The following is a 27484-nucleotide window of genomic DNA, read 5'->3' as shown; positions in this document are numbered from 1 at the left end:
TAGTCCTCAGAATAAAGCGATGCAAAAATAATTATTTTTTTCTATAAAATAGTTTTTATCGTATAAAAGCGCCAAAACATAAAAAAATGATATAAATGAGGTGTCGCTGTAATCGTACTGAACCGAAGATTAAAACTGCTTTATCAATTTTACCAAACGCGGAACGGTATAAACGCCTCCCCCAAAAGAAATTCATGAATAGCTGGTTTTTGGTCATTCTGCCTCACAAAAATCGGAATAAAAAGCGATCAAAAAATGTCACGTGCCCGAAAATGTTACCAATAAAAACGTCAACTCGTCCCGCAAAAAACAAGACCTCACATGACTCTGTGGACTCAAATATGGAAAAATTATAGCTCTCAAAATGTGGTAACGCAAAAAATATTTTTTGCAATAAAAAGCGTCTTTCAGTGTGTGACGGCTGCCAATCATAAAAATCCGCTAAAAAACCCGCTATAAAAGTAAATAAAAAAAATGTATTTATTTCCATTTTCCCGTTAGGGTTAGGGCTAGGGTTAGGGTTAGGGCTAGGGTTAGGGTTAGGGCTAGGGTTAGGGCTAGGGTTAGGGTTAGGGCTAGGGCTAGGGTTAGGGCTAGGGCTAGGGTTAGGGCTAGGATTAGGGCTAGGGTTAGGGCTAGGGTTAGGGTTAGGGCTAGGGTTAGGGCTAGGGTTAGGGCTAGGGTTAGGGTTGGGACTAGGGTTAGGGTTAGGGCTGGGGCTAGGGTTAGGGTTAGGGTTGGGGCTAGGGTTAGGGCTAGGGTAAGGGCTAGGGTTAGGGTTAAGGCTACAGTTAGGGTTGGGGCTAAAGTTAGGGTTAGGGTTTGGATTACATTTGCGATTGGGATTAGGATTAGGGGTGTGTCTGGGTTAGAGGTGTGGTTAGGGTTACCGTTGGGATTAGGGTTAGGGGTGTGTTTGGATTAGGGTTTCAGTTATAATTGGGGGGTTTCCACTATTTAGGCACATCAGGGGGATCTCCAAACGCGACATGGCGACCGATCTCAATTCCATCCAATTCTGCATTGAAAAAGTAAAACAGTGCTCCTTCCCTTCCGAGCTCTCCCGTGTGCCCAAACAGGAGTTTACCCCAACATATGGGGTATCAGCGTACTCAGGACAAATTGGACAACAACTTTTGGGGTCCAATTTCTCCTGTTACCCTTGGGAAAATACAAAACTGGGGGCTAAAAAATAATTTTTGTGGGAAAAAAAGAGATTTTTTATTTTCACGGCTCTGCGTTATAAACTGTAGTGAAACACTTGGGGGCTCAAAGTTCTCACAACACATCTAGATAAGTTCGTGGGGGGGTCTAGTTTCCAACATGGGGTCACTTGTGGGGGTTTCTACTGTTTAGGTATATTAGGGGCTCTGCAAACGCAATGTGACGCCTGCAGACCATTCCATTTAAGTCTGCATTCCAAATGGCGCTCCTTCCCTTCCGAGCCCTCCCATGCGCCCAAACGCTGGTTCACCCCACATATGGAGTATCAACGCACTCAGGACAAATTGGACAACAACTTTTGGGGTCCAATTTCTCCTTTTACCCTCGAGAAAATACAAAACTGGGGGCTAAAAAATAATTTTGAGGGGAAATTTTTTATTTTATTTTCACGGCTCTGCGTTATAAACTGTAGTGAAATACTTGGGGGCTCAAAGTTCTCAAAACACATCTAAATAAGTTCCTTGGGGGGTCTAGTTTCCAATATGGGGTCACTTGTGGGGGGTTTCTACTGTTTAGGTACATTAGGGGCTCTGCAAACACAATGTGACGCCTGCAGACCATTCCATCTAAGTCTGTATTCCAAATGGCTCTCCTTCCCTTCCGAGCCCTCCCATGCGCCCAAACGCTGGTTCTCCCCCACATATAGGGTATCAGCGCACTCATGACAAATTGCACAACAACTTTTGGGGTCCAATTTCTCCTGTTACCCTCAGGAAAATACAAAACTGGGGGCTAAAAAATTATTTTTGTGGGAAAAAAATTTTGTTTTATTTTTACGGCTCTGCATTATAAACTTCTGTGAAGCTCTTATTGGGTCAAAGTGCTCACCACACATCTAGATAAGTTCCTTAGGGGGTCTACTTTTCAAAATGGTGTCACTTGTGGGGGGTTTCAATGTTTAGGTACATCAGTGGCTCTCCAAACGCAACATGGCGTCCAATCTCAATTCCTGTCAATTTTGCATTGAAAGGTCAAACGGCGCTCCTTCCCTTCCGAGCTCTCCCATGCGCCCAAACAATGGTTTACCCCCACATATGGGGTATCAGAGTACTCAGGACAAATTGTGCCACAACTTTTGTGGTCCAATTTCTTCTCTTACCATTGGGAAAATAAAAAATTGGGGGCGAAAAGATAATTTTTGTGAAAAAAAAAAGATTTTTTATTTTTACGGTTCTGCATTATAAACTTCTGTGAAGCACTTGGTGGGTCAAAGTGCTCACCACACCTCTAGATAAGTTCCTTAGGGGGTCTACTTTCCAAAATGGTGTCACTTGTGGGGGGTTTCAATGTTTAGGCACATCAGTGGCTCTCCAAACGCAACATGGCGTCTCATCTCAATTCCTGTCAATTTTGCATTGAAAGGTCAAACGGCGCTCCTTCCCTTCCGAGCTCTCCCATGCGCCCAAACAATGGTTTACCCCCACATATGGGGTATCAGCGTACTCAGGACAAATTGTACAACAACTTTTGGGGTCCATTTTCTCCTGTTACCCTTGGCAAAATAAAACAAATTGGAGCTGAAGTAAATTTTTTGTGAAAAAAAGTTAAATGTTAATTTTTATTTAAACATTCCAAAAATTCCTGTGAAGCACCTGAAGGGTTAATAAACTTCTTGAATGTGGTTTTGAGAACCTTGAGGGGTGCAGTTTTTAGAATGGTGTCACACTTGGGTATTTTCTATCATATAGACCCCTCAAAATGACTTCAAATGAGATGTGGTCCCTAAAATAAAATGGTGTTGTAAAAATGAGAAATTGCTGGTCAACTTTTAACCCTTATAACTCCCTAACAAAAAAAAATTTTTGGTTCCAAAATTGTGCTGATGTAAAGTAGACATGTGGGAAATGTTACTTATTAAGTATTTTGTGTGACATATCTCTGTGATTTAATTGCATAAAAATTCAAAGTTGGAAAATTGCGAAATTTTCAAAATTTTCGCCAAATTTCCGTTTTTTTCACAAATAAACGCAGGTAATATCAAAGAAATTTTACCACTATCATGAAGTACAATATGTCACGAGAAAACAATGTCAGAATCACCGGGATCCGTTGAAGCGTTCCAGAGTTATAACCTCATAAAGGGACAGTGGTCAGAATTGTAAAAATTGACCCGGTCCATAACGTGCAAACCACCCTTGGGGGTAAAGGGGTTAAAAAAGACAGGTCACCAGGCCTCGTCATTACAGTCAATGAGAAGCTGGACTGTCACAGATAATTAGAGATTGGTAGCTTATTAAAAGGCACGTTAAGGTAATTTCTATAATTTTGTGCTATTAGCCATTCATTAATTTTAGAAATTTCATTTCCGTGACAGATAGTGCTCGGTACGTGAGACGTAACGCCATGATCATTTATTGTACAGTACAAGGCAATGTACTAGCAATTGAGAAATTTATGGCATGCTGCAAATTTTCCAAGCCTGAAACCCTTCATTTCCACAGGATTTACTCTACACTAAGGCAACATATTGCATGGTCAGAACAGACAGAACGAGGCATTTGTCTGTAAATCAGGGAAGTACAAAGCATAAGGGAAAAGATAAATGCTTTACTCCTTTTTCTGTGTTCATATTTGCTCTTGGCCTAAAGCAATCTTCCATTCCAGGGACGTTTGATAGGTGTAGGTGTATATGACATCTTACGACCAGATGTCTCTGCTGTGGACCCACCATGATTAGTTTAAGACATACCATGTGCATTGTGTACCCTTAGAGGCACTGGAGGTCCAAAAAAATGGTGAATCCAGAGCAACAGGAATGAAATACCAGGTAATATCAATCTAAATATTCCACCACGTCGGAGTAGAAGGTGGCGAGAGTCAGCTATGCATTTATTATAGCTGTTGGCTGAACGTTTATTTGGCCCATAGCCACTGTTCCCAACACCCCAATACCCTTGCACATCAGGCTCGTCACCTAGATATACCTCTGGCAGAACAAAAGCATTACCCATGATGAAACCAACATGGCCAACCCTTCTTTTTCTCAACATCTGCAGTAAGGGAAGAATCTTGACTATGCCCCCATCCTTCAAGTAGATTACTCCATCCTGCCATAATTATCAGGTTAGGCCAACATCCATCCCATGTATATGGGCACCTTGACAGCTGTCTTGGAACAACTTCTTGTCTATGGTCATTTCCCTAATGGCATTGTCCTGTACCAGGTCTGCATGAAGATTTTAGGTCCATTATTCAGTAAATCCTATTAGCAATACAAATAGCAGATGTACACGGCCGCACCAGTATCGACAAGAAAATGAGCCTTCATGCATTACCAGTCAAAAAGTTGGACACAACGGTTCGCATAATGGCTGTCCTTGTTCTTATTGGATAGTGCACATTGAAGATTACAACTGAAGGCAACAAAGTTATGAAGGAGCCAATATAGAAACAAGGAATATAGAAACATGCGTGAAACAGACCTGATTATGTGTTAAACCTTAGATTCCTCAAAGTACCTCCGTTTATTCGGAGGACAGCTTTACACACCCTTGACTCTCTCTCAAGCATCTTTTCAGATAGACACCTAGAATGGCTTTCTCTCAGTCGCGAAGGAGTTCCCAGAGGAGCTGAACATTTGTTGGCTGTTTTGCCTTCACTCTGTTGTTCAACTTATCCAAAAGAATTGCAATTGGGTGGAGGTGGATGATTGTGGAGGCCATGGTATCTGCTACAGCACTCCATCCTCCTCGTTCTTGGTCACATATCCATTTATATGGCCCAGAGTTGTGTTATGGCTCCTTATTCTGTTGCAACACAAATCATGGTCCCAAAAAGTGCAAACCAGATGGGATGGCAAGTCATTGCAGAATGCTGTATTACCAGTGCTGGGTAAGAGTGTCTTGAATTAGTCACAAACTTTCACCAGCAAAACAACCCCACCCCATCACACCTCCCCCATGTTTCACATCCAGGTCCACAGATGTAGAAACCATCCTCTATCCCTTTTGGTGTCTCAGATGAATAGTGTTTTGTACCAAAAATCTCATATTTTGACTCATCAAGTCATTGTACTGATTTCCACTGATCTTATGTTCAGTCTTTGTGTCACTTGGCTCAAACTAGTCTCATCTTTCTATTTGCGGTCCTCAGTAGGGGTTTCTGTGCAGCAACAGCTTCTTGTGGTCTCCTCCAGACAGTTGATGCTGAGATGTGCCTGCTACTTGTTGTCTTTGCATCATTTATGAGGGATGAATTTATCCTCTGCAGCAGAGGCCTTCCTTTCCTTGGGAGGTCCTCATGAGAGCCCGTTTCACCAAAAATGAGTAAGAATTTTCTTGACTGCACTTGAAGATACCTTCAAGGTTCTATCAATTTTTCGGATTAACTGATCTTAAAGTCTTAAAGTAAGGCTAAGGTCACACAAGCGTATGTTCTCTCGTCCGTGAAAATCGGGTCGATTATGAAGATGACACTCTGATCAAATTCAGATCAGAGTGTGCTCCAATTCTCTCAGATGAAGGAAAAAACCTTCTCCTCCATTGTGTCAGTCTCTGGAAATCGGATTGCACTCAGGTGCGATCCCAAGTGCAGTCCGATGGGGTTTCTATGTACTCGCTGATTTGAATGGCTGAGTTCGAAACGGCTCTGTCCGAGGGGAAAAACAAAAACAAAAAAATGGACATGTGAATGGCCCCATAGAATAACAATGGTCTGAGTGCGATCCAATCTTTTGTCTGAACACACTACGACCGATAATAAGGGCATGTGCATGAGCCCTAATAATGGATTGGTATTTACTTTACTTAGTTGAGTGGTTCTTGCCATATCCTGGCTTAGAACAGTTGAGGATTAGAGATCGGTACTGTATGGAGCTGTGCACCAACGCCGTCTGTGCACAACACACTTCATTTGAAGGTCAGTAATTCCACAAATGAACTCTTCATATGACATACCTGTTCATTGGAAATTATTCCGGGTGACTGCCTAATGAAGCTGCTTAAGAGAATGTCAAGGAGGTGTCAAGCTGTCATCAGAAGAAAAGGGTTGGAGAAATCTAAGGTTTATCACATATTCTGGTTACTGACAAGCGCTTCTTCAGTCTGAATCTACAATGTGCACATTAATAATCTTTAATAATAATAATAATAATCTTTATTTTTATATAGCGCTAACATATTCCGCAGCGCTTTACAGTTTTGCACACATTATCATCACTGTCCCCAATGGGGCTCACAATCTAGAATCCCTATCAGTATGTCTTTGGAATGTGGGAGGAAACCGGAGAACCCGGAGGAAACCCACGCAAACACGGAGAGGAACATACAAACTCTTTGCAGATGTTGTCCTGGGTGGGATTAGAACCCAGGACCCCAGCGCTGCAAGGCTGCTGTGCTAACCACTGTGCCACCGTGCTGCCCGTTACAAGAAGAACACAGATAGCACTGCACAAACTGGTATGGCCAACATTTGACCAGTACTGTACCCCAGTATACACAGTACAATCAGCAGATATAACGCCAGTGCACCTGGAACTGCAATACAACCAGTGCGCATACAAACATACTCTTTAGATTTCTAACTGGGAACTTGATGACTGTACCGCGAGTACAAACCAGAGTATTCGATGCGATTATTGTCGAGCTCCCCAATAACTCACTGCACTTCATGTTATTTCAGAACAAAGGCTCTGAACACATAGCCGAGTTACGCAGACTTTCTGGTGTACTACACAGACTTTCTGGTGTACTTTTTTTTAAACTGTATCTGCAGTACCCACTGCTTGATCTGGGAGCCATTTCTAAAACGGTCTTGCACCTTTTTTCAAGACACAGAAAAAACACACATAGCCTCCTTGTATTTCTGAGGGTGTGCAAAACAAAAACAAAAAAACTAAAAGGGGGGAAAGGGCAAAAGTAGCTTTTCCATTAAACACATGTCCTGCAATCTGAAAAGCACTTTAGAGTGGGGTCTATCAGGCCCAGTTCACACTGGTGGTGTGATTTCCATTTACGATGGACCCATGACAACTAAAATAAATGCTAAAAAATCCCACTGAATTATAATGAGTCTGTCAGGCTACCCTCTGCCATTGCGATGTCAACCAGCTAGGGTCTGTCTTCCATGTTTTCCCCCCCAAAGTAGTGGCAACAATGTAAGCAGTGATGTGATTAGCTACGAGCGTGCCCGGTACACAAATCACTATATACATACTACACACTAGATGTCAACAATATGAAGACGCACAATGAATAAAAAAACAACAAGAGTAGAGCAGTGTACAACGAATCTGCACCATTAACACGCACCTAACCTCACCCACAAATGGCTACTGAAAACTCTACGGCCCATAGACCAATCACACTGCAGCTTTCATTTTCAAGACCAGTTTGAAAAATGAAAGGCGAATTCTAATTGGTTGCTATGGGCAAGTCTAACTATGTCCTGGTTACTGGCCCACATTGGCCTCCATCTCTTTACTGACAGAATATATAGGGCCTCCATGGTCTATACTTGGTGATGTTTTCGGGGAGAGCCTTTGATTTGGTTACCTATGCGTTCTCATGTTACATATTTTATATACCAAGGCAGTGCAATAAATGTCATATATTAGCAAAGCTTCACCAAGCACAGGGCCCGATTCATCGATGTGTTTTTGACAAAATTCTGGAAAAAAACACCTAGAATTTCTGTGACTTTTAGTCGTTTTTACGCCAGTCTTGTGTAAGGTGGGCAGAGCCGATGTGGTTGGGCCGGGGTGAAGCCCACCCGACAATTTCACAAAAATTTAAGCCACATTAGTGGCGGAAATTACGACAAAGATATACATTAGCCCCTCGCTGGAGTAACATTGCTGGTGCAGGCCCAAGCCAGTTGTAAAATGCATTAAAAGACATATGGGAATGGGAAGCATCTTACTTTGATAAGGCTGTCGTAGAAAACTGCTGGAAATAGTTGAGTATAGTGCTCATTTTTCTCCAGCAGTCCCACAGACATTGAATGGAGCAGAGGTCGACCATATGAACCTCCGCTCCATTGAGAAGGGGGCAGCAGAATCCCATTCTCAAGGGTTCCAGCGCCTCAATCTCGAAAACACTAGAGGGCATAGAAGAGAAATCCCACAGCCATCAGCAAGTCATCCTGTTTCCTATGGGCTGGGGAAAACTCATCATTTCGGAAATAACCCTTTGTACAGTGGGTACAGAAAATATTCGGACCCCTTCACTCTGTTTCATTGCAGCCATTTGGTAAATTCAAAAAAGTTCATTTTTTCTCATTAATGTACACTCTGCGCCCCATCTTGACTGAAAAAAACAGAAATGCAGTAATTTTTGCAAATATAATAAAAAAGAAAAACTGAAATATCACATGGTCATAAGTATTCAGACCCTTTGCTCAGACACTCATATATAAGTCACATGCTGTCCATTTCCTTGTGATCCGCCTTGAGATGGTTCTACTCCTTCATTGGAGTCCAGCTGTGTTTAATTAAACTGATAGGACTTGATTTGGAAAGGCGCACACCTGTCTATATAAGACCTCACAGCTCACAGTGCATGTCAGACCAAATGAGAATCATGAGGTCAAAGGAACTGGCCACGGAGCTCAGAGACAGAATTGTGGCAAGGCACAGATCTGGCCAAGGGTACAACAGAATTTCTGCAGTACTCAAGGTTCCTAAGAGCACAGTGGCCTCCGTAATCCTTAAATGGAAGAAGTTTGGGACCATCAGAAGTCTTCCATCCAGCCAAAGTGAGCAATCGTGGGAGAAGAGCCTTGGTGAGAGAGGTAAAGAAGAACCCCAATATCACTGGCTGAGCTCTAGAGATGCAGTAGGGAGATGAGAAAAAGTTCTACAAAGTCAACTATCACTGCAGCCCTCCACCAGTCGGGCCTTTGTGGCAGAGTGGCCCGAAGGAAGCCTCCACTCAGTGCAAGACATATGAAAGCCGCATAGAGTTTGCTAAAAACACACGATGAACTCCCAGACTATGAGAAATAAGATTCTCTGGTCTGATGAGACGAAGATAGACCTTTTTGGTGAGAATTCTAAGCGGTATGTGTGTAGAAAACCAGGCACTGCTCATCACCTGCCCAATGCAATCCCAACAGTGAAACATGGTGGTGGCAGCAACATGCTATGGGGCTGCTGGGACAGGACGACTGGTTGTCATTGAAAGAAACATGAATGTGGCCAAGTACAGAGATATCCTGGATGAAAACCTCTTCCACAGTTTTCTGGACCTCAGACTTGGCCGAAGCTTCACCTTCCAACAAGACAATGACCCTAAGCACAGAGCTAAAATAACAAAGGAGAGGCTTCAGAACAACTCTGTGACCATTCTTGACTGGCCGCGCCAGAGCCCTGACCTAAACCCAACTGAGCATCTCCAGAGAGACCTGAAAATGGCTGTCCACCAACGTTCACCATCCAACCTGACGGAACTGGAGAGGATCTGCAAAGAAGAATGGCAGAGGATCCCCAAATCCAGGTGTGAAAAACTTGCATTATTCCCAAGAAGACTCATGGGTGTACTAACTCAAAAGCGTGCTTCTACTCAATACTGAGCAAAGGGGCTGAATACTTATGACCGTGTGATATTTCATTTTTTCTTTTTTAATAAATTTGCAAAAAATACTACATTTCTGTGTTATTCTAGTCAAGATGGGGTGCAGAGAACATTACTGAGAAAAAAGGAACTTTTTTTAATTTACTAAATGGCTGCAATGAAACAAATGGTGAAAAATGTAAAGCGGTCTGAATACTTTCCGTACTGTAGGTGTGCCTACACATGACTGATCTTGATAAAATCTGCATGTATTACTTGTGGATTTGCTGAGGATTTCACCCCATACACTGAAAGGAGTGAAAATTTAGCAACATAAGTTTACAACATGCGGAGTTAAAGACGGCACCTGCAGTTCAATTTCTGCAGAATGTGAATGGACCCTAAGACAATGTTCAAAAATGTTTTATTTTTCTTGGAAAGCTCATCCTACTCATTTCTATTGTAAAACAACTTTGCTCTTAACATGATGAGTTTTTGAGAGCATTTTTTTTTCCTGAAGAGGTTTGAAAAACATCTGATGGAGGGAAAAAAAGTGCATGTTATTTCTCTGAAGTAGATCCACTCGGAATCCACTCCAAACTAGGAGCTGTTGAATTATAAGGCTGAAAAAAAAAATCCAAAATTGCTTCAGGAAAAGCAAGACTCCTTGAAAACTTTCCACCCTCCAAAACAAAGCCTCTACTAAAGCCATTTTTTACTTAAAAAAAAAAAACTCATCCTTTGTGAATGCCTCAGAAAATTCCATGTGAACACAGCCTAATAACATAGTAACATAGTTAGTAAGGCCGAAAAAAGACATTTGTCCATCCAGTTCAGCCTATATTCCATCATAATAAATACCCAGATCTACGTCCTTCTACAGAACCTAATAATTGTATGATACAATATTGTTCTGCTCCAGGAAGACATCCAGGCCTCTCTTGAACCCCTTAATGTTCACTGCCAAGAAGCCTGGTGAACCTCAAGGATGTAGTCACACTTTTGTGACTGCAGACTTGTGAATCCTCACAGTGCGCGCATGCTATCAGCCACATTCCAACTAGACATGCACAGATTTGCTCAATACAAGAGAAACTAGCAAGGTCGCGCACGTCTAGTCGGAATGTGGCCGAGAGCATGCATCCCAGTCACGTTGCTGGCACTGGAGTGACGGTCACACAGTGTGACTGCCGACTTTCGTACTAAACCTTGACAGCCCTTTTAAACATGACATATGCAGCTCAGCAAATGAAAAGTAATGAGAGAGCCTTCTCAGAATTAACATGTTACCCTTCCTCCTAAATACAATATCAATACAAGCAAAACCCCACAAGAAGCAAAATCGTAAAAGCGCATTCACAAAGAACTGTGGCTACGTGCAGGGTAATACATGCAGGTTTTGCTGGAGATGTCCTCAATGTGGTGCTGAACACACATGGCTTACAAACTTGCCATGTCAGAAACAAATGTATTACATCTAAATTAAAGGCTACTTTCACACTGGCGTTTTTTTGCCAGACGTCGCAATGCGTCGTTTATGGCAAAAAACGCATCCTGCAAAGTTGTTTGCAGGATGCGTTTTTGCCCCATAGATTAACATTAGCGACGCTTTGCCACACGTCGCAACCGTCGTGCGACGGTTGCGCCGTGTTGTGGCGGACCGCCGGGAGCAAAAAACATTACATGTAACGTTTTTTGCTCCTGACGGACCGCTTTTTCCGACCGCGCATGCGCGGCCGGAACTCCGTCCCCACCTGCCCGCACCTCACAATGGGGCAGCGGATGCGCCGGAGAAATGCATCCGCTGCACCCGTTGTGCAGTGCGTCAAACGCTAGCGTCGGAATCTCTGCCCGACGCATTGCGACGGGGAGATTCCGACGCTAGTGTGAAAGTAACCTTATGTAACAATGGGTCAGAAAAGCATATCTAAAGGAAATCTGTCACCAGGTTGTTGCTACCTCATCTGAGATCAGCATGATATAGAAGCTGAGCAGAGACCCTGACTCCAGCCATGTGAAACTTACTGGGCTGCTTGCTGCAGTTTTGAGGAAAATAAGTCCTGTTTTATCAGCTGCAGATCTAGCAGTTCTCTGACTGCTGAGCTCTGTGTAACCCCGCCCCCACTTCTGATTGGCAGCTTTTTGGCTATGCCCAGTGTACTCAGAAAGCAGCCATTCAGTGGTGTGGGCGGGTTTATACAGAGCTCAACATTCAGAGAACTGCTAGATTTAGAGCAGATAAAACAGGGATTTTATCAAAACTACTGACAGAAGCCCAGTAAGTGACACATCACTGGAATCACTCTCTACCCCTACATAATGCTCTTAGATGGAGTATCATAGACTGGGGACAGATTCGTATTTAGCATGCAGATTTCAGGATTTTCCCACATTAGCTCTAGATTCTTCAACCCAAACAACGACTTTTCAGCGAAACAACACAACGAACGCACGGCCAAACACAATATAGATGGCAATACACGGCGCACGCCTTGTCTGCAGAAGAAGAGTAGGCTTTGGTTTAGTAAACTGGCATTCCTCACAACCTACCATGAAATCATCTTCGCCTTTCACCCTCAAAAACTAAAGAATAAATGGAAAAAAGAACAGTTCATTATCCATTATCGCAATGATATAGTAACACAGCACAGGGATGGGGATGGAAAAGATGCCACGCAACATCCGACTAATGCAATGGACGCTCCACTTACCTCAACTTCATCGCTCTCGTTTATGTCCTTATTGTAACCTGATGGCGGCGGGAACCTTACATCATGAAACGGTATCTGTCGCTCCGGTTGCCAGCTGCAAATAAAAGTCCATTACAATGGCTCTTTGTGATCCAATATACAAGATGGTTACTACAAGCAATGTATACAATATACAGGCCGGACCTTCCCTGAAACAACTACCACCACTACAATACTCAACTTTTGTTTATGCAACACATGTACCCCCCTCCATGTTACTTAGAAGCACTGGCTACCAATATGTGCCGCTGCTTTATATATGGGGCACGAACTGGAGGTGGATATCAGACCCTAGAGCTACGCGCGCCCCAGACAGACCCCAGAGCTACGCGCGCCCCAGACAGACCCCAGAGCTACGCGCGCCCCAGACAGACCCTAGAGCTACGCGCGCCCCAGACAGACCCCAGAGCTACGCGCGCCCCAGACAGACCCCAGAGCTACGCGCGCCCCAGACAGACCCCAGAGCTACGCGTGCCCAAGACAGACACTAGAGCTACGCGTGCCCATGACAGACACTAGAGCTACGCGTGCCCAAGACAGACACTAGACCTACGCGTGCCCAAGACAGACCCTAAACCTACGCGTGCCCAAGAGAGACCCTAGAGCTACGCGTGCCCAAGACAGACCCTAGAGCTACGCGTGCCCCAGACAAACACTAGACCTACATGTGCTCCAGACACTATCTGACTGACTATTCTATTGCTGGCTTTGAGATTTTTTTTTTGGTCCAAACTGAATGAGCAGTATAATAATAGGGCTATCAGGTGTTATGTAAAAAAATATGGAATTATATTGTCCATTCCTAGATATCAACCCTACATGTATGTTAAAGGGAATCTGTCACCCCAAAAATCATATATGAGATAAGGCCACCGGCATCAGGGGCTTATCTACAGCATTCTGTAATGCTGTAGATAAGCCCCAGATGTAACCCGAAAGGTAAAAAAAACAGGTTAGATTATACTCACCCAGGGGCGGTCCCGGTTACGTTCTGGTCCGATGGGTGTCGCGGTCCGGCGTGTCCTATCTTCATACGATGTCGCCCTCTTCTTGTCTTCCTGCCGCGTCTCCTGTGCAGGCGTACTTTATCTGCGCTGTTGAGGGTAGAGCCAAGTACTGCAGTGATCATGCGCCGGGAAAGGTCAGAGAGGCCCGATGCCTGCGCACTGCAGTACTTTGCTCTGCCCTCAACAGGGCAGACAAAGTACACCTGCGCCGGGGCAAGAAGAGGACATCATCGTATGAAGCTAGGAGGCGCTAGACCCGGACTGCGACGCCCATCGGACCCGGACCGCAGCGGGACCGCCCCTGGATGAGTATATAGTATAACCTGTTTTTCTTATCTTTCAGGATACATTGGGGGCTTATCAACGGCACTATAGAACGCTGTAGATAAGCCCCTGATGCCGGTGGCCTTATATCATATACGGTATTTGGGGTGACAGATTCCCTTTAAAAGTTGAGTGGGGATGTGTGAAGTTGGCTCAAGAAGAGCATCTGCTGCATACATAACATCAGAGTCATATGTACCTCAATATAGTACTAATCATAAAAAAAAAAATAACCCTCACACAGCTGCAGCAACAGAAAAATATAAAAGCAGTAGATTACAAAAGAGAAAAAAAAACCTATGTGAACTTGGCATGACCATAAGGGTCTGTGCACACGGCATCTTTTATACGACAATGTACCAGCATAATTTCTGCTAAAGGAAGACTTTTTGGGTAAACACCAGTGGTACTTAAAGAAATCGTCCAATACTTTTTTTTTTTTTAAATCGATGACCTATTTTTAGGATAGGTCTTCAATGTCTGATAGGTCAGGGTCCGACACCCCGAACCTCTGCAGGTCAGCTGTTAGTGGGGTCAGTGGCGGCACCCGGAAGCGCTCACTTGCGGAGATGGCTGTCTTCTCACAGTGACCGCCGCAGGGTACTGCACATCCACCTATTGATTGGACAGTGACAAGGTCACAATCCGCAGGTAATTTTTTTTTTTTTAACAGCTTCATGGCTTTTGAAACCAAAAGACAGCACTTGTGCACAGCGAGTCGTTTTCACATTGATGTGAACATGTTCAATTGTTTTGGTGTTTCTTTGGCACTTCATCATGCAGGTTGCAGTCAAAATACGACTGAAAAAAAGGTGCCGTGTGCACATACCCTAACCAAATTAACCAGTAGAATTGAGGAATTAGGATACTTTTACCACACAGTGAACACTGTTAAAATACACACAAAGATAATGCTATCTTTTTAACGTATATACATTAAAGTAGCATCCTGATATGGCAGCGCCTCCTGCCTGATGGGTATCCTTCACACATGACTTGGTGTTCAAAGTGGCGGAAAGCTACAGCATAGGAGAATAATTTGCTGGGCCATTACGTCAGTGCTTGTCGCTACAAGTACTAGCAAATATCATGGTAGCTTCAACTTCATAAGAAAAAGCAGAGCTCCGCTGGTATAAAGCCATCATTAGCGATTGTGACGGCTAACGCTGTTTATATATGGACTCGGCTCATCTGGCCGCAGACGCCATGAACCCAGGTACTTACTTATTTTCGAAAGTAACTGTTATGGAATCCTCATGCACGTCCTTCACAAAGGCCTGAAAAAGACAGAGTATGATAACGTGAAGCACAACAGGAATTGTATTGTGGAAGTATAAGGGAGCATTCACATTGCAGAAAAATGGCAAACATATCCAAAAGGCCACGAAAACACCTGGTCCAGGAGACAGTTTTCCACACTTTGGAGGATATATATAGAAAGCTAACCAATGTATACCTCCAACTACACCACAAGGACAGTCTTAACGCATCCAAATAAGGTGTATGACCAGGGGTACAATATTAATAATCGCAAAACAGAAAAGAAAGCTATTTAACCCCTTCACCCACTGGCCCTTTTTCGTTTTTGTGTTTGTCTTTCGCTCCCCTTCTTCCCAGAGCCATAACTTTTTTTATTTTTCCACCAGAATTGAACCAGAAGGGAACTGAAGGTAACTGGACACAGTCAATGTAAACAATGTTTCGGTTTATTTTCACATTCACCCCTATAATCCTTCACTTTCTGCTAACTCCCCTAATCCCTACTCCTAGTAAGGAACTGTTCATCTCTTCTTCAATCCTCCTCAGAACTGTTCCTCAACATACAATCCTCTATCTCCAACACAGACAGCCACCTCATGCCCTCTCCTGCTCCCACCTGCTAACACTTTCTCTGCTCCTTCTCACTGCTGGTGATATCTCTCCAAATCCTGGTCCTCCTCACCACATCCACACAGTCAGTTCAAAGGCTACGTTCACATTTGCGTTGTTGTGCGTTGCGTAGGCGTCGCAACGCACAACGCATGCAAAATGCATGCAAAAACGCATTGTTTTGTGACGCATGTGTCCATTTTTGGCTTGATTTTGGACGCAAAAAAATGCAACATGCAGCGTCCTCTGCGCCCTGACGCTTGCGCCAAAAATGACGCATGCATCACAAAACGCAAGACAACGCATGTCCATGCGCCCCCATGTTAAATATAGGGGCGCATAACGCATGCGTCGCCGCGGTTGCGCCCGACGCAACGCAAATGTGAACATAACCAAACTCAAATCCACGCTCTATCACAAATTTCCATAACCTCTCACCAATGACCTATTAACCGCCAAGAGCAAGCGACACTACTCTGTCCTCCTCCTCCTGGACCTGTCCTCTGCCTTTGACACAGTGGACCATTCCCTATTACTACAGACCCTCTCATCCCGTGACATCTCAGACTTGGCCCTATCCTGGATCTGGTCATACCTAACTGACAGGACATTCAGCGTCTCCCATTCCCACACCACCTCCTCACCTCGCTCCCTATCTGTCGGAGTCCCGCAAGGTTCAGTTCTAGGGCCCCTGCTCTTCTCTATTTACACTTTTGGCCTAGGACAGCTCATAGAATCTCACGGTTTTCAGTATCATCTCTATGCTGATGACACACAGATCTACATCTCTGGACCAGATATCACCACCCTACTAACCAGAATCCCTCAATGTCTATCCGCTATTTCATCCTTCTTCTCCGCTAGATTTCTAAAACTTAACATGGACAAAACAGAATTCATCATCTTTCTCCCATCTCACGCGATCCCCCAACAAACCTATCCATTCCAGTACCACTCTCCCCAGTCCCACAAGCTCGCTGCCTCGGGGTAATCCTTGACACTGATCTCTTCTTCAAACAGCATATCCAAGCCCTTTCCACTTCCTGCCGCCTTCAACTCAAAAATATTTCACGGATCCGTACATTCCTAAACCAAGAATCTGCAAAAACCCTAGTCCATGCCCTCATCATCTCTCGCCTTGATTACTGCAACCTCCTGCTCTGTGGCCTCCCCTCTAACACTCTCGCACCCCTCCAATCTATTCTAAACTCTGCTGCCCAACTAATCCACCTGTCCCCCGCTATTCCCCAGCCTCTCCCCTCTGTCAATCCCTTCACTGGCTCCCCATTACCCAGAGACTCCAGTACAAAACCCTAACCATGACATACAAAGCCATCTACAACCTGTCTTCTCCATACATCTGTGACCTCGTCTCCAGATACTTACCTGCACGCAACCTCCGATCCTCACAAGATCTTCTCTACTCCCCTCTTATCTCCTCTTCCCACAATCGCATACAAGATTTCTCTCGCGCATCACCCCTACTCTGGAACCCTCTACCACAACACATCAGAATCTCGCCTACCATCCAAACCTTCAAAAAGAACCTGAAGACCTACCTCTTCCGAAAAGCCTACAACCTGCAGTAACCACCGATCGACCAAACCACTGCATGACCAGCTCTATCCTCACCTACAGTATTCTCACCCATCCCTTATAGACTGTAAACCCTCGCGGGCAGGGTCCTCTCTCCTCCTGTACCAGTCATAACTTGTATCGTTCAAGATTATTGTACTTGTTTTTATTATGTATACCCCTCCTCACATGTAAAGCACCATGGAATAAATGGCGCTATAACAATAAATAATAATAATAATAATAATATGGCCATGTGATGGCTTGCTTTTGCGGGACAAGTTGTACTTTTGAACGAAACCATTGGTTTAACATATCGTGTACTGGAAAACGGGAAAAAAATTCCAAGTGCGGTGAAATTGCAAAAAAGTGCAATTCCACAACTGGTTTTCTGGATTTTTTTTTTTTTACCATGATCACCAAATGCTAAAACTGGCCTGCCATTAGGATTCTCCAGGTCATTACGAGTTCATAAACACCAAACAACGCTTGGTTGTTTTTTTACTAAACTGGCGGCAAAAAAAATCCAAAGTTTGTTTAACCCCTTCATGACCGTGGGATTTTTCATTTTTCCGTGTTCGTTTTTCACTCCCCTCCTTCCCAGAGCCATAACTTTTTTATTTTTTCGTCAATTTGGCCATGTGAGGGCTTATTTTTTGCGGGACGAGTTGTACTTTTGAATGACATCATTGGTTTTACCATGTCGTGTACTAGAAAACGGGAAAAAAATTCCAAGTGCGGTGAAATTGCACAAAAAGTGCAATCCCACACTTGTTTTTTGCTTGGCTTTTTTGCTAGGTTCACTAAATGTTAAAACTGACCTGCCATTATGATTCTCCAGGTCATTACGAGTTCATAGACACCTAACATGACTAGGTTATTTTTTACCTAAGTGGTGAAAAAAAATTCCAAACTTTGCTAAAAAAAAAACAAAAAAAAAAATTGTGCCATTTTCCGATACTCGTAGCGTCTTTATTTTTCATGATCTGGGGTCGGTTGAGGGCTTATTTTTTGCGTGCCGAGCTGGCGTTTTTAATGATTCCAATTCAGTGCAGATACGTGCTTTTGATCGCCCGTTATTGCATTTTAATGCAATGTCGCGGCGACCAAAAAAACGTAATTCTGGCGTTTCGATTTTTTTTCTCGTTACGCCGTTTAGCGATCAGGTTAATGCTTTTTTTTATTGATAGATCGGGCGATTCTGAACGTGGCGATACCAAATATGTGTAGATTTGTATTTTTTTTTAATTGATTTATTTTGATTGGGGCGAAAGGGGGGTGATTTAAACTTATATATTTTTTTATTTTTTCACATTTTTTTTTACTTTTTTTTTTTTTTTTTTTTACTTTTGCCATGCTTCAATAGCCTCCATGGGAGGCTAGAAGTAGGCACAACGCGATCGCCTCTGCTACATAGCAGCGATCTTATGTTCGCTGCTATGTAGTAGAAAATCAGGTGTGCTGTGAGCGCCGACCACACGGTGGCGCTCACAGCTACCGGCGATCAGTAACCATAGAGGTCTCAAGGACCTCTATGGTTACAATGGAGAAGCATCGAGGACCCCTGATCATGTGACGGGGGTCGGCGATGACGTCATTTCCGGCCGCCCGGCCGGATGCGGTAGTTAAATGCTGCTGTCTGCGTTTGACAGCGGCATTTAACTAGTTAATAGCGGTGGGTGAATCGCGATATTACCCGCCGCTATTGCAGGCACATGTCAGCTGTTCAAAACAGCGGGCACATGTCAGCTGTTCAAAACAGCTGACATGTCCCGGCTTTGATGCGGGCTCACCGCGGAGCCCTGCATCAAAGCAGGGGAGCTGACATCGGACGTACTATACCGTCAGATGTCAGTAAGGGGTTAAAAAACAAAAATAATAATTTGTCATCTTCTGATAGGGCTTATTTTTTGCGTGCCGAGCTGATGTTTTTAATTATCCCATTTTGGTGCAGATACAATATTTTGATCACCCGTTATTGCATTTATGGCTACGTTCACATTCGCAGCGTCGTCGCCGCAACACAACGCATGCGTCATGCATCCCTATCTTTAACATTGGGGACGCATAGGCAGGCGTTGTCATGCGTTTTGGTGCGTTTCGCGACGCATGCGTCGCAACATGTTACATTTTTTTTGCGTCCAAAATTTTTTTAAAAAACGCATGCATCGCACTTGCGTTGCATTTGCGTTGTCGATGCGTCAAAAACTCCATTGAAGTGTATTGGCAATGTAGAAGACGCAAGTACTTGCGTTGTGCGTTGTACGACGCATGCGTTCTTTACTTAAAAAATAGAGACACTGAAAAGACCCTATATATATAAAAATAGGTTGAACGCATGCGTCAAAAATGCCTGCGTTTTACTTGCGTCTTTCGTGCGTTGCGTCCACGACGCTGCGTCCAAAGACGCGAATGTGAAAATAGCTTTAATGCAGTTATGCCGGCAACCAAAAAAAAAAAATAAGAATTCTGGCATTTTAACTTTTTTTTTTTTTTCGCTACACCGTTTAACTATCGGGTTAATTTTTTTTTTATATTGATAGATCGGGCGATTCTGAACACAGCGATACCACATATGTGTACAGGTCCTTCTCAAAAAATTAGCATATAGTGTTAAATTTCATTATTTACCATAATGTAATGATTACAATTAAACTTTCATATATTATCCACCAACTGAAATTTGTCAGGTCTTTTATTGTTTTAATACTGATGATTTTGGCATACAACTCCTGATAACCCAAAAAACCTGTCTCAATAAATTAGCATATTTCACCCATCCAATCAAATAAAAGTGTTTTTTAATAACAAACAAAAAAAACATCAAATAATAATGTTCAGTTATGCACTCAATACTTGGTCGGGAATCCTTTGGCAGAAATGACTGCTTCAATGCGGCGTGGCATGGAGGCAATCAGCCTGTGACACTGCTGAGATGTTATGGAGGCCCAGGATGCTTCAATAGCGGCCTTAAGCTCATCCAGAGTGTTGGGTCTTGCGTCTCTCAACTTTCTCTTCACAATATCCCACAGATTCTCTATGGGGTTCAGGTCAGGAGAGTTGGCAGGCCAATTGAGCACAGTAATACCATGGTCAGTAAACCATTTACCAGTGGTTTTGGCACTGTGAGCAGGTGCCAGGTCGTGCTGAAAAATGAAATCTTCATCTCCATAAAGCATTTCAGCCGATGGAAGCATGAAGTGCTCCAAAATCTCCTGATAGCTAGCTGCATTGACCCTGCCCTTGATGAAACACAGTGGACCAACACCAGCAGCTGACATGGCACCCCACACCATCACTGACTGTGGGTACTTGACACTGGACTTCAGGCATTTTGGCATTTCCTTCTCCCCAGTCTTCCTCCAGACTCTGGCACCTTGATTTCCGAATGACATGCAAAATTTGCTTTCATCAGAAAAAAGTACTTGGGACCACTTAGCAACAGTCCAGTGCTGCTTCTCTGTAGCTCAAAAGTGGCTTTACCTGGGGAATGCGGCACCTGTAGCCCATTTCCTGCACACGCCTGTGCACGGTGGCTCTGGATGTTTCCACACCAGACTCAGTCCACTGCTTCCTCAGGTTCCCCAAGGTCTGGAATCGGTCCTTCTCCACAATCTTCCTCAGGGTCCGGTCTCCTCTTCTCGTTGTACAGCGTTTTCTGCCATATTGTTTCCTTCCAACAGACTTACCATTGAGGTGCCTTGATACAGCACTCTGGGAACAGCCTATTTGTTGAGAAATTTCTTTCTGGGTCTTACCCTCTTGCTTGAGGGTGTCAATGATGGCCTTCTTGACATCTGTCAGGTCGCTAGTCTTACCCATGATGGGGGTTTTGAGTAATGAACCAGGCAGGGAGTTTATAAAAGCCTCAGGTATCTTTTGCATGTGTTTAGAGTTAATTAGTTGATTCAGAAGATTAGGGTAATAGGTCGTTTAGAGAACCTTTTCTTGATATGCTAATTTATTGAGACAGGTTTTTTGGGTTATCAGGAGTTGTATGCCAAAATCATCAGTATTAAACAATAAAAGACCTGACAAATTTCAGTTGGTGGATAATGAATCTATAATATATGAAAGTTTAATTGTAATCATTACATTATGGTAAATATTGAAATTTAACACTATATGCTAATTTTTTGAGAAGGACCTGTATGTTTTTTTAGGGCAAAAGCGGGGTGATTTGAAATTTTATATATTTATTTATTTTTTTTTAAATTTTTCACATGCTTAAATAGTCTCCATGGGAGACTAGAAGCTGCCATAATCCGATTGGCTCTGCTACATACAGGCGATAATCAGATCGCCTGTATGTATCAGAATTGCTCACTTGCTATGAGCACCGTCCACCGAGCGGTGTTCATAACAATCCAGCAGTGAGAACCATAGCCATACCAACCCGATCATGTGCGATCATGTGACGGGTCACCGATTGGCGAGATTTCCGGCGCACTTGCTGGAAGCGAACGTAAAATATTGCTGTCAGAGATTGACAGCGGCATTTAACTAGTTAACAGCCGCAAGTGGATCGTGACATGTGCCGGGAACAGCTGACATGTTCCGGGAAAGATGTGGGCTAAGCGGGGCAGGCCACATCAAAGGGACGGACATTACATGCGCAGTACATGTATGGCGCATGTCGTGAAGGGGTTAAAATGCAACAAAAAAAATTTCCTAGAAAAAAATAAATTAAATCAGACACAATCTCACTTTACTTAGAAGTGGCTTAAACATTTTTAAAAGGTTTTTCCGCAACTGTGCTAAATAAGATTAAAAAAAAAATAAAATACACAATTAAAATTTTCTTTTGCCAATTATAGTATTTAAATATGCCAAACTCCACATTATGCAAATTGTCTCTTCAAAGAGATAGAAGAATAGAACTCTAGTGCCACCTATTGGAAGTAGCAATCCTAACAGTCAATGTCGACCCATTAACGAGACTTGTCACGTGACTCAGGATAAAAGCCAAAACCAAAATCTCAATTTGCAGACACTGTTTCGGGGTACTGCCCCTCATCAGTGCAAAGTGGAGATCTGGTGTGGCTGTGCGAGAGGTGTCTGACCGGGATCCAATAAGTATCGTTACTCCTTACAGAGAGTGACATCTTACGCGTGCGGAGATGAGGAGACTTAACCCCTTCCCGACCTGTGACACAGCGTATGCGTCATGAAAGTCGGTGCCAATCCGACCTGTGACGCATATGCTGTGTCACAGAATGATCGCGTCCCTGCAGATCGGGTGAAAGGGTTAACTCCCATTTCACCCGATCTGCAGGGACAGGGGGAGTGGTAGTTTAGCCCAGGGGGGGTGGCTTCACTCTGATTGGCTGTTGAAAGTGAAACTGCCAATCAGAGCGATTTGTAATATTTCACCTAAAAAACTGGTGAAATATTACAATCCAGCCATGGCCGATGCTGCAATATCATCGGCCATGGCTGGAAACACTTATGTGCACCCACCCCACCCCACCGATCCCCCCGCAGCCCTCCGATCTGTGGTCCGCTCCCCTCCGTCCTGTGCTCCGCTCCCCCGTCCTCCTGTCCGCTCCCCCGTGCTCCAATCACACCCCGTGCTCCAATCAAACCCCCCCCGCACTCCGATCCCCACCCCCGCACAGCGATCCCCCCCGTGCTCCGATCCACCCCCCGCACAGCGATCCCCCACCCCGTGCTCCAATCCACCCCACCGTGTTTCGATCCACCCCCCCATGCTCCGATCCACCCGCCCGTGCTCCGACGCCCCCCCGTGCCCTGACCTTCCCCCCCTTATACTTACCGAGCCTCCCGGGGTCCGTCCGTCTTCTTTCCTGGGCGCCGCCATCTTCCAAAATGGCGGGCGCATGTGCACATGCGCCCGCCGAATCAACCGGCCGGCAGATTCGTTCCAGAGTGAATTTTGATCACTGAGATATAACCTATCTCAGTGATCAAAATAAAAAAAATAGTAAATGACCCCCCCCCCCCTTTGTCACCCCCATAGGTAGGGACAATAAAAAAAAAATAAAGATTTTTTTTTTTTCCACTAAGGTTGGGGTAAGAACTAGGGTTAGGGTTAGGGTTAGGGTTAGGGTTCGGGATGTGCACACGTATTCTGGTCCTCTGCGGATTTTTCCGCAGAGGATTTGATAAATCCGCAGTGCTAAACCGCTGTGGATTTACCGCGGTTTTTCTGCGCATTTCACTGCGGTTTTACAACTGCGATTTTCTATTGGAGCAGTTGTAAAACCGCTGCGGAATCCGCAGAAAGAAGTGACATGCTGCGGAATGTAAACCGCTGCGTTTCCGTGCAGTTTTTCCGCAGCATGTGTACAGCGATTTTTGTTTCCCATAGGTTTACATTGAACTGTAAACTCATGGGAAACTGCTGCGGATCCGCAGCGTTTTCCGCAGCGTGTGCACATACCTTTAGAATTAGGCTATGTGCACACGGTGCGGATTTGGCTGCGGATCCGCAGCAGTGTTCCATCACGTTTACAGTACCATGTAAACATATGGAAAACCAAATCCGCTGTGCCCATGGTGCGGAAAATACCACGCGGAAACGCTGCTTTGTATTTTCCGCAGTATGTCAATTCTTTGTGCGGATTCCACAGCGTTTTACACCTGTTCCTCAATAGGAATCCACAGGTGAAATCCGCACAAAAAACAATGGCAATCCGCGGTAAATCCGCAGGTAAAACGCAGTGCTTTTAACCCGCGGATTTTTCAAAAATGGTGCAGAAATATCTCACACGAATCCGCAACGTTGGCACATAGCCTTAGGGTTAGGGTTGGGTTGGAATTAGGGTTGTGGTTAGGGGTGTGTTGGGGTTAGGGTTGTGATTAGGGTTACGGCTACAGTTGGGATAAGGGTTAGGGGTGTGTTGGCGTCAGAATTGAGGGGTTTCCACTGTTTAGGCACATCAGGGGGTCTCCAAACGCAACATGGCGCCACCATTGATTCCAGCCAATCTTGTATTCAAAAAGACAAATGGTGCTCCCTCACTTCCGAGCCCTGACGTGTGCCCAAACAGTGGTTTACCCCCACATATGGGGTACCAGCATACTCAGGACAAACTGCGCAACAATTACTGGGGTCCAATTTCTCCTGTTACCCTTGAGAAAATAAAAAATTGCTTGCTAAAACATCATTTTTGAGGAAAGAAAAATGATTTTTTATTTTCACGGCTCTGCGTTATAAACTTCTGTAAAGCACTTGGGGGTTCAAAGTGCTCACCACACATCTAGATTAGTTCCTTTGGGGGTCTAGTTTCCAAAATTGGGTCATTTGTGGGGGATCTCCAATGTTTAGGCAAACAGGGGCTCTCCAAATGTGACATGGTGTCCGCTAATGATTGGAGCTAATTTTCCATTTAAAAAGCCAAATGGCGTGCCTTCCCTTCTGAGCCCTGCCGTGCGCCCAAACAGTGGTTTACCCCCACATATGGGGTATCTGCGTACTCAGGACAAACTGGACAACAACATTTGTGGTCCAATTTCTCCTATTACCCTTGGCAAAATAGGAAATTCCAGGCTAAAAAATCATTTTTGAGAAAAGAAAAATTATTTTTTATTTTCATGGCTCTGCATTATAAACTTCTGTGAAGCACCTGGGGGTTTAAAGTGCTCAGTATGCATCTAGATAAATTCCTTGGGGGGTCTAGTTTCCAAAATGGGGTCACTTGTGGGGGAGCTCCAATGTTTAGGCACACAGGGGCTCTCCAAACGCGACATGGTGTCCGCTAAAGAGTGCAGCCAATTTTTCATTCAAAAAGTCAAATGGCGCTCCTTCCCTTCCAAGCCCTGCCGTGTGCCCGAACAGTGGTTTACCCCCACATATGAGGTATCGGCGTACTCGGGAGAAATTGCTCAACAAATTTTAGGATCCATTTTATCCTATTGCCCATGTGAAAATGAAAAAATTGAGGCGAAAAGAAATTTTTTGTGAAAAAAAAAGTACTTTTTCATTTTTACGGATCAATTTGTGAAACACCCGAGGGTTTCATTCAAAAAGTCAAATGGCGCTCCTTCCCTTCCAAGCCCTGCCGTGCGCCCAAACAGTGGTTTACCCCCACATATGAGGTATCAGCGTACTCAGGACAAATTGGACAACAACTTTCGTTGTTCAGTGTCTCCTTTTACTATTGGGAAAATAAAAAAAATTGTTGCTGAAAAATCATTTTTGTGACTAAAAAGTTAAATGTTCATTTTTTCCTTCCATGTTGCTTCTGCTGCTGTGAAGCACCTGAAGGGTTAATAAACTTCTTGAATGTGGTTTTGTGCAGCTTGAGGGGTGCAGTTTTTAGAATGGTGTCACTTTTGGGTATTTTCAGCCATATAGACCCCTCAAACTGACTTCAAATGTGAGGTGGTCCCTAAAAAAAATGGTTTTGTAAATTTCGTTGTAAAAATGAGAAATCGCTGGTCAAATTTTAACCCTTATAACTTCCTAGCAAAAAAAAAATTTTGTTTCCAAAATTGTGCTGATGTAAAGTATACGTGTGGGAAATATTATTTATTAACTATTTTGTGTCACATAACTCTCTGGTTTAACAGAATAAAAATTCAAAGTGTGAAAATTGCGAAATTTTTAAAATTTTCACCAAATTTCCGTTTTTATCACAAATAAACACAGAATTTATTGACCTAAATTTACCACTAACATGAAGCCCAATATGTCACGAAAAAAACAATCTCAGAACCGCTAGGATCCAATGAAGCGTTCCTGAGTTATTACCTCATAAAGGGACACTGGTCAGAATTGCAAAAAATGGCAAGGTCTTTAAGGTCAAAATAGGCTGGGTCATGAAGGGGTTAAAGCCTATAGGCACAAGAATGTTGACCTGTGCTCCCCATAAACAAATTTATGACTTAAAGGGAATCCGTCAGCAGATTTGTACTACGTAATACTCGAGAGCAGCATGATGTAGAGTTAGGCTATGTGCACACGGCGCGGATTTTTCGGCGCAGAATCTGCAGGTAAAACACCCTGCTTTTTACCTGAGGATTCACCCAGAATTTAGTGCAGATTTTGTGCGGATTCCACCTGCGCGTTTTTACACCTGCGGATTCCTATTATGGAACAGGTGTAAAACGCTGCGGAATCCGCAAAAAGAATTGACATGCCGCGAAAAATAAACCATAGCGTTTCCGCGCGGTATTTTCCGCAGCATGTGCACTGTGGATTTGGTTTTCCATAGGTTTAACTTTAAGCCCTTTATGCCATTAGGCGTAATAGTACGCCGCTTGTTATGAACAGGTAATTCAGAACCACAATGGACATTGAAGTTCAGAGCACACAAAGTGACCTGATATTTACCAAAAACATAGGACGAGCTCTGAGACGTGGAAACTCTGCTGACCGCAATCCCTAATCCTAACACACCACACTAGAGGTAGCCGTAGATTGCGCCTAACGCTCCCTATGCAACTCGGCACAGCCTGAGAAACTAACTAGCCCTGAAGATAGAAAAATAAGCCTACCTTGCCTCAGAGAAAGTCCCCAAAGGAAAAGGCAGCCCCCCACATATAATGACTGTGAGTAAGATGAAAATACAAACACAGAGATGAAATAGATTTAGCAAAGTGAGGCCCGACTTACTGAATAGACCGAGGATAGGAAAGATAGCTTTGCGGTCAACACAAAAACCTACAAACAACCACGCAGAGGGGCAAAAAGACCCTCCGCACCGACTAACGGTAAGGAGGTGCTCCCTCTGCGTCTCAGCGCTTCCAGCAAGCAAGAAAAACCAATATAGCAAGCTGGACAGAAAAAATAGCAAACAAAAAATAACACAAGCAAAACTTAGCTTATGCAGGATAGACAGGCCACAGGAACGATCCAGGAGGACGCAAGACCAATACTAGAACATTGACTGGAGGCCAGGATCAAAGCACCAGGTGGAGTTAAATAGATCAGCACCTAACGACTTAACCTCAGCACCTGAGGAAGGAAACTCAGAAGCCGCAGTACCACTCTCATCCACAGGAGGGAGCTTGGCCACAGAATTCACAACAGTAACCCCCCCCCCCCTTGAGGAGGGGTCACCGAACCCTCACCAGAGCCCCCAGGCCGACCAGGATGAGCCACATGAAAGGCACGAACCAGATCGGCAGCATGGACATCAGAGGCAAAGACCCAGGAATTATCTTCCTGACCATAACCTTTCCACTTAACCAGATACTGGAGTTTCCGTCTCGAAACACGAGAATCCAAAATCTTCTCCACTATATACTCCAATTCCCCTTCAACCAAAACCAGAGCAGG

At 44.0% G+C, this 27484-nt stretch overlaps 1 protein-coding gene across 2 annotated transcripts in view; it reads right to left on the bottom strand.

Annotated features, from left to right (window-relative positions):
* The window catches only part of FMR1 (fragile X messenger ribonucleoprotein 1), a 90072-nt gene that overhangs the window by 44775 nt on the left and 17813 nt on the right, over positions 1–27484 (bottom strand). The window contains exons 2-4 of one of the 2 annotated variants that reach the window (XM_069747040.1): positions 15019–15071; positions 12425–12518; positions 12264–12296 (exon numbers count right to left, since the gene is read on the bottom strand). In XM_069747040.1, the coding sequence (XP_069603141.1) occupies positions 12264–12296; positions 12425–12518; positions 15019–15071 (180 nt within the window). The remainder of the gene's footprint in view (positions 1–12263; positions 12297–12424; positions 12519–15018; positions 15072–27484) is intronic. The other variant, XM_069747041.1, reaches the window with a different exon arrangement.

The sequence above is a fragment of the Ranitomeya imitator genome, chromosome 2, assembly GCF_032444005.1.
Source record: "Ranitomeya imitator isolate aRanImi1 chromosome 2, aRanImi1.pri, whole genome shotgun sequence".
In the NCBI taxonomy this organism is placed as follows: Eukaryota; Metazoa; Chordata; class Amphibia; order Anura; family Dendrobatidae; genus Ranitomeya; species Ranitomeya imitator.
Note: the sequence above shows the minus strand (reverse complement) of the source record. Positions and strands in the feature narration are given on the sequence as shown.